Source organism: Meles meles, chromosome 4, assembly GCF_922984935.1.
Source record: "Meles meles chromosome 4, mMelMel3.1 paternal haplotype, whole genome shotgun sequence".
Lineage (NCBI taxonomy): Eukaryota > Metazoa > Chordata > Mammalia > Carnivora > Mustelidae > Meles > Meles meles.
The window spans coordinates 163,262,718-163,270,334 of record NC_060069.1 but is presented as its reverse complement, the minus strand read 5'-3'; the positions used below and the strand labels follow the sequence as shown (position 1 = coordinate 163,270,334).

General features: G+C 59.0%; 1 protein-coding gene across 1 annotated transcript in view; it reads left to right on the top strand.

Annotated features, from left to right (window-relative positions):
• The first annotated feature begins 326 nt into the window (after positions 1-326).
• The window catches only part of UBE2G2 (ubiquitin conjugating enzyme E2 G2), a 33,202-nt gene continuing 25,911 nt past the window's right edge, over positions 327-7,617 (top strand). Inside the window, exon 1 of the mRNA XM_046001706.1 lies at positions 327-469. Within this exon, the coding sequence (XP_045857662.1) occupies positions 427-469 (43 nt within the window). The 5' untranslated portion in view covers positions 327-426. The remainder of the gene's footprint in view (positions 470-7,617) is intronic.

The following is a 7,617-nucleotide window of genomic DNA, read 5'->3' as shown; positions in this document are numbered from 1 at the left end:
CCGCCCGCCGGGCTCCACGACCCCCTGCCGTCCCGGTGCCGACCCGGTGCTGTCCGCAGGCCGCCGTCCCCCGCCCGGCCCGACCCCGCCCCCGCGCCGACCTTCCCGAGGCCCGGCCAGTGTGATGCAACAGGCGGCCACAGCCCTCTCCGGGACACCGGCCGACGGGAGGCGGGTCGCCGCACGCCGGCCGGACCCCCACAGCGGCCGAGGCCCCGACGGAAGCTGGGGGCCCGGGACCCCGACACCCGGACGCCCCCGACGCCGCACCTGCGCCGCGGCCCTCGGCAAACCCCCACTGCGCAGGCGCGCCGCGCGCCCCGGAAGGGTTTGCGGCCCCCGGCGGCGACCCGGAAGCAGCCCCGGCGGGCGGGAGGGACCCGCGCTTAGGAGGCGAGGCCGGAGGGCACAGCGGCTGCCCGGACGATGGCGGGGACGGCGCTCAAGAGGCTGATGGCCGAGTACAAACGTGAGTGCGGCCCGCGCGCCTTCTCCCGCCCTCGCCCCCGACCCCGCGCCCCTGCCCCGCTCCTGCCTCCCACATCCGCGGCCCCGCGGCCCCTCCTCCAGCCCGGGTTCCCGGTGTGGCCCGGCGGGCCGGGCGCGGGCGGAGCTGGGGGCGACGGGGAGGTGGTGGACGGCTGAACCCCCGCGTCATGCCGCCCGTTGGCCACCGGAGCGGGAGTTCGTTCCGTAAGTCGCGGGCGGGGCCGAGCCTCCGCCGTCCCGTGCCCGCGCCGCCCGCTGCAAGAGTGGGGTTCGGGGGCTGCGTCCGTGTCCGCGTGTGTCCGTGTCTGCGTCCACGTCCGCGTCTGCGTGTGTCCGCGTCTGCGTGTGTCCGTGTCCGCGTCTGCGTGTGTCCGTGTCTGCGTCCGTGTCCGCGTCTGCGTGTGTCCGTGTCTGCGTCCGTGTCTGCGTCCGTGTCCGCGTCCGTGTCTGCGTGTGTCCGTGTCTGCGTCCGTGTCCGCGTCCGCGTCTGCGTGTGTCCGTGTCTGCGTGTGTCCGTGTCCGCGTCCGTGTCTGCGTGTGTCCGTGTCTGCGTGTGTCCGTGTCTGCGTCCGTGTCTGCGTGTGTCCGTGTCTGCGTCCGTGTCTGCGTGTGTCCGTGACTGTGTGTGTCCGTGTCTGCATCCATGTCTGCGTGTCTGTGTCAGTGTGTCTGCGTCCATGTCCGTGTCTGTGTGTGTCCGTGACTGTGTGCATCCGTGTCTGCGTCCGTGTCCGTGTCTGCGTGTGTCCGTGTCTGCGTCCGTGTCCGCGTCCGTGTCTGCATGTGTCCGTGTCTGCGTCCGTGTCCGCGTCCATGTCTGCGTGTGTCCGTGTCTGCGTGTGTCCGTGTCTGCATCCGTGTCTGCGTCCGTGTCTGCGTGTGTCTGTGTCAGCGTGTGTCCGTGTCTGCGTCCGTGTCCGTGTCTGCGTCCGTGTCTGCGTGTGTCCGTGTCTGCATGTGTCTGGGTCCGTGTCAGTGTCTGACTCTGGGTCCGTGTCTGTGTCCCTGTCTGCGTCTGCGTGTCTGTGTCAGTGTTTCTGCGTCCGTGTCCGTGTCTGCATCCGTGTCTGTGCCTGTGTCCCTGTCTGCGTGTGCCCGTGTCTGCGTCCGTGTCTGCGTGTGTCCGTGTCTGCATGTGTCTGGGTCCGTGTCAGTGTCTGACTCTGGGTCCGTGTCTGTGTCCCTGTCTGCGTCTGCGTGTCTGTGTCAGTGTTTCTGCGTCCGTGTCCGTGTCTGCATCCGTGTCTGTGCCTGTGTCCCTGTCTGCGTGTGCCCGTGTCTGCGTGTGTCTGTGTCCACGTCTGCATCCGTGTCCATGTCTGTGTCCGTGCCCACGTCTGCATCCGTGTCTGTGCCTGTGTCCCTGTCTGTGTCCCTGTCTGTGTCCGTGTCAGTGTCTGCGTCTGGCTCCTGTCATGCGGAGCCCCGCACTCGCACCACGGGAGAGCTGGTGGGTAAGAGGGGAAACCGACGGGGCGCCCAGAGGTTGAGACCAAAGCTGTAGCTGGAGGAGAAGCGCCTTGTGATGCGCGGGCAGCGACAGGTCAGATTTGGGCTTTGCTGTTCCGAGGGAGCGGGGTGTCGTTCTTCCAGGGGTGCTCGGAGACCTGGGCGCTTGCTGAGCCGGGGGAGTGTCTGATGTCTGGGACAGCAAAGTGGAACCGAGAAGTGGAAACGTTCTGTGTCCTGCCTGTTTCCAGCGGAGCGCTTCTGCGGAAGAGCTGGCAGAAGTCACGCCCCAGCGGGTGTGTGGAACGTGTCCCCAGCTGCTGCTGGACACAGGCCGCGGCCTACCTGGGGCGGAGAGCACGGCCTCCACGGCCACCGTCAGGGGGTGCACCTGCTGCTGCTTAGTAGCTCTTGGCCCTGCATGGCCTTCACCTCTGCCTTGGCTGCTCTGGGAGGAGTCGTTAGGTGGCTCTCGGTTCTCGGGGCTGTTGCTGTGATGACCCGGAGGACGCCTTCAGAAGGTTAGAAATGAGCCAGAGTAACTGGTAAATGTTCAAGCAGCCCAGTGTCTAACCAGCAGGCCCTGCGCAGGGAGAGCCCGCGTGTGGCTGCAGCAGGCCAGGGCGGGGCAGAGCTGGGCTCTTCAGGACACGCGTTTCCTCACTGCTCCGGCCTGGTCCTCTGCTGTGGAGTGCGTCCGGGGGCAGAGTGTGAACAGAGTGTGAACAGAGTGGGACGCTGCTGCCTCTGCCCCCTCGTGGGCAGCTGGGCTGGGGCGGTCCGTGCGGGGACACCTGTCGTTCTCGCCATGCCCGTCGGTGTTTCTCGAGATGCAACGAGCATCACTGTCTCCGGTCTGCAGGAAGGGATCAGGGAAGCCTGTGTGGGGGTTAGGTTCAGGCTGCTGCTCTGATCCCGTCTCTGCATTGCTGAACTTGTATTTGCTGAGGATAGTTGCATTAGGAAAGATGATTTTTGCTTTTACTGGATTTACGAAAACCTCATCCAATATTTCAACACTCCTGTCATTTGCAGGAATGAAATGCAAGTAACACCTGACTTCCAAAGTTGTACCACACAAGTGTATCATATGTGTTTTTCTGTGTTAATGTGACGTCCTGGCGTAGTTGTGGACGGCGGAGCCCCGCCAGCGTCTCCGTACACTCGCCGGCCCCTGCTCCACCCGCCAGACCCGAGTCTAGTGCTGCTGGGGCCACTCCGGAGGGGTGGCTTGGAGGTTACCGAGTAGCCGATTTACAGGTCGGGAGATTAACCTGGATTATTGGGGTACAACCTAATAATCCCCCCAAACTGTAGAGGAAGCCAGGAGGGGTGAGGCGGGAGGGGAGGTTCGGGAAATTCAAAGCAGGAAGAGGACTCCGCCTGCCGTGGCTGGCGTGGAAGACGCGCGGGAGGCCAGGAACCGGGGAACGGGGTGGCCCTTAGGACCTAGGACTGATCCCTGGGGAGCCTGTGTCCTACAGCCGCAGGGACCTGAGTTCTCCTAAGAACCTGAGTGAATTTGGGGTGGCACCCTGCCAGGTAGCCCTACCTTGACGCTGTCCCGTGAGACTCCAAGCGGGGAACCACCTGCCCCTTGTGACACACAGGAACTGGGATATCATCCGTAGGTGGTTTGCTGTTTTTTGTTTTTTTAAGGTTTTTATTTATTTATTTGAGAGAGAGAGAGCAAGAGTGGGGCCGGGGCGAGGGGGGCGGGGCAGAGGGAGAGGGAGAAGCAGATTCTCCCCAGAGCAGGGACCCTGAGGTGGGACTTGATCCCAGGACCCTGAGACCATGACCTGAGCTGAATTCACTGACTCAGCCACCCAGGCGCCCCAAGTGAGTGCTGTTCGAAGTCGTTGAGTTTGCGGTGACCCTGGGGGAAAACGAATACGGTACGTCACCGAGGGGAGTGCTGTTGTTGCTGTGTCTAGAAACGTCGTAACGTTCCAGTGAGCCTCATCTTCTGTGCATTAGCGTCTCATTTGTCTCAGCACACACGAGGGCGGCACGTCCGCCGTGCGGGGGGACTTGGTAGAACAGCCCCTCTGTGACGTGAGGGTTCAGTAGGTGACGGGGAGAGCGCCCAGGCGCACTTTTTCGTATTTGGGAATAGTCCCAGAGCTGCGGAAATTTACGGGCTGTGGAGCTGTGGATGGGGTTCTCTTCGGCCCCGGTGTTTCCCATCTTGCAGGAAATGGAAGGAGAGAGGCAGAATGATTGGCTTAGGTTCTTACAACCGGAAAAAGGAGAGTCAGAAGAAGAACCCAGAATTTTTTCTTCTGTATTTAGGCAAGCTCCACACCCAGCCAGACGAGGACTCGAGCTGAGATCACGGGGTAGACACCCCGCTGACTGAGCCACCCAGGCGCCCCAGAACCCATGTGGACCTTTTTTATGTTTTATTGTCACACATCCAGCCTTCCTGATGAGTGTGAGAAATAGACTCAGGCATTGGGTTTCAGGGTCTCCTTAACAAAGTAGCGCGGACCGAGGGCCTTCACGAAGCAGGAATTTGTTCTGCTGCTCTTCTGGAGGCCCGAAGGCCCAGACCAAGGTGTCGGCAGGGCCACGCTCTGTAGGCGTTGGGGCGGGGGGGGGGGTCCCTCCCGGCCTCTGGCAGCTTCTGGTGGCCGCCGGGAGCCCTTGCTGCTCCTTGCTGTGGCAGCGAAACCCACATCTCCGCCTGTCTTCACTTGGCCGTCTTCCCTCTTACGGAGCTGCCAGGCACTGGCGTAGGACCCCACCCTCATCCATGCCCCCCCCCAGCAGGGTCACCATCAAACAAGGTCGCAGGCACAGATTCTGGGGGCTTTGCGCCGCCTCGGACGTACTGAATAAGAACCGCGAACTTGAACGTGGAGAACTGAGTGCCTGCCCTGCCCGCACCAGTGCTCCCCGCAGTCCCCCTGTGTCAGGGGCCAGCAGCCCCCTTCGTCCACGTTTTTGGGCCCCAAACCTTAGATTCGCCCTCGATGACTCCTTTTGCTTTCTATTCCCGTGGAACCTGTTGTCCGACCTTCAGACTCTATCTGGGGTCCCACGCTGGGCCCAGCCGCTCAGCTGTGGCCTGGGTTACAGCCAGGACAGTCCTGAAGGGTCTCCTGCTTCTGCCCTTGCCCTGCTTTGTTCCCCGCACAGCCGGAGGAGAGCCCCTTCCAGCTTGTCGGCCCACATCCCTCTGCCCAGCGCCTGCTGTTGCCGTGAGAACCGAAGGCCTTGCAGTGAGCCCCGCCTCTCTGACTTCTGACCCTGGTGCCCTTACCCCCCACCCCCGGCCGCATCCTGGGCACCCCTCTCCCCCGGGCATCAGCACTCTCTTCCCCTGGATGCCCTGCTCCCCTGCGGAAGCCTTCCCCGAACTCCCAGACTCCCATCTGTCCCTCCGGTCACTGTCCTTCCTCCCTGGCAGTATCCCTTTTGAACTTCTCAAAAACACTTCTGTGTTGTGAAGTGTATCGTATGTGTAAAGGTAAACCGGTCTGTTCCGATGGGAAATAGAAGGCCCGTCTGTACACAGGGATCACCCTAAGAAGCAGCGCTGGCGGCGACTGGAAATCTTTGTGCTGCGTCTAGTAACGGGCTCCTTTCCTTTTCTTTGTAGTTTTACTGCTTAGTGGGCTTACAAGCAACATACTGTTCATTTTTGCCTGGTGTTGCCTTAATAATCCAGACGGAATCGTGCAGTGGGTGTTCTAAGCACTGATTCTGAGAGTTCGGCCTGTCCTGCTACAGCTGTGGTTCCTTTTCCCTGCTGGGTGGAGGTCTAGTCCATGTGGAAGCCAGAATTCCTCCCGTCCTTTATGGGTGGGCATTTGGGTTGTTTCCAGTTTTCGTTTATATGTGTCTGTGTGTTTACGTATATATGTGTCTGTGTGTACGCATGTGTGTGTATGTGATGCTGGTGTGGCCATGGCTGGTGCGTCTGTGCAAGTCTGTATCCGAGGTGTAAGACAGCCGTGGAGCTCGTAATCCACGTAATCCCTGTTCCTGGCTCGTGCCAGCCTGGTTCCCCGTGTGCTTGTCACTGCACATTGCCTGGAACGTTCCCTGACGCCTTGGTGTGGGGCGCGGTCTATGTCAGGCACCGCGGTGCCTAAGGACATGGTCCCTTGTGGTTTTAATTTGTGTGCTGTGATTGAAGTTGAGCGTCCTGTCACGTTTGTAGGTGGCTGATGTGTTTTCCTTTGTGAAATGTCCCTTTTGTCTTTTCCCAAATTCCCACAGAGCGGTTTGTCGTTTTCTTACTGATTTGTAGGTTCTTCGCATGTTCTCTATTCCTTTATGTATCCCTGATCCGTTGTTGGTTACGTATCTTGTGAGTATTTTGTCCCTGTTTGTTCTTTGTCTTTGTTCAGCCTTTGTGGTGTCTTTCTCCTCAGGCGTCTTTTTTTTTTTCTTTTTAAAGCTGTTTCGTTGAGGTTTAACTTACACACGACACGTTTGGTGGACTCACACACCGCTGAAGCCATGGCCACAGTCAGGGTGAGGGGCGTGCCCACTGCCCCAGAAGTGTCCCCCTGCTTCTGGATCCAGCTCTCCTGTGCCTTCGTGTGCCCCCGGGCCCCGGGCCCCGGGTAACGACCCACCCATCTGCTCTGAGTCCCTGTAGATTGTCTCGTCTTTCCTTTCGTTGGGATTTTTTCATCCAGCGCATCTCTGTAGCCGTCCGTCCTCTGAGTTGTGGCCTTTCCGCCGCAGGGTGACCGTCCGCTGTCTGCACGGACCAGAGTGTGTTCCTGCATTCGGTGGACCCTTGTGCAGTTTCCAGTTCTTGGTTAATGCAAATAATCCTCTAACAGCGCTGGTGTCTTTCCGTGGACTGACACGTTCATCTCTCTTGGGCAAATGCATGGCTTACCTGGGAAGTTCATGTTTGATTTTTAAAGAAACAGCCAAACTGTCTTCCCGAGTGGCTGTACCACCTTACACTTCTGCCGTCAGCGTGTCAAAGAGTTCTGGGGTTCCACTGCCTTGTCCGTGCTTGGTGGGACGGCGTTTGAAATGTTTAGGCATTCTGCTCGGTGTGTGGTGGTCTCTCATTGTAGTTTTACATTGTTTTAATTTTTAAGACATCTTAGTGTATTCTACCACTTTCTGTGCTTGTTTTTTAAATTAAGTTTTAAATTCAATTTATTTAAAAAAGAAAACCCCAAACCAGAAAAATTCTCTCATTGCCACGCTGTGCCTCCCCACCCCCCCCAAGCTCTGCTCCGCCTCTGGCAACCACCCGTCTGTACTTTGTATCTATGACCTTGTTTCTTATATACATTGTAGCCTCCATGTGTGGGAGATGCCAGGTGTTCTGTCTGTCTGTCTTTTTGGTGTTTTTTTTTAAAGATTTTATTTATTTATTGGACAGACAGAGATCACAAGTAGGCAGAGAGGCAGGCAGAGAGAGAGGAGGAAGCAGGCTCCCTGTGGAGCAGAGAGCCCGTTGTGGGGCTCGATCCCAGGACCCTGGGATCATGACCTGAGCCGAAGGCAGAGGCTTTAATCCACTGACCCACCCAGGCCCCCTGTTCTGTCTTATTTCACTTAGCTTGATGTCCTCCAGGTCTGTCCGTGTTGCTGAAAATGGCAACAGTCCCCTCCCTCCCGCCCCCAAATATTCCATTGCATACAGGCTTACCTTGGCGATCTTGTGGGTTGAGTTTCAGATCACAAGAAAGTGAG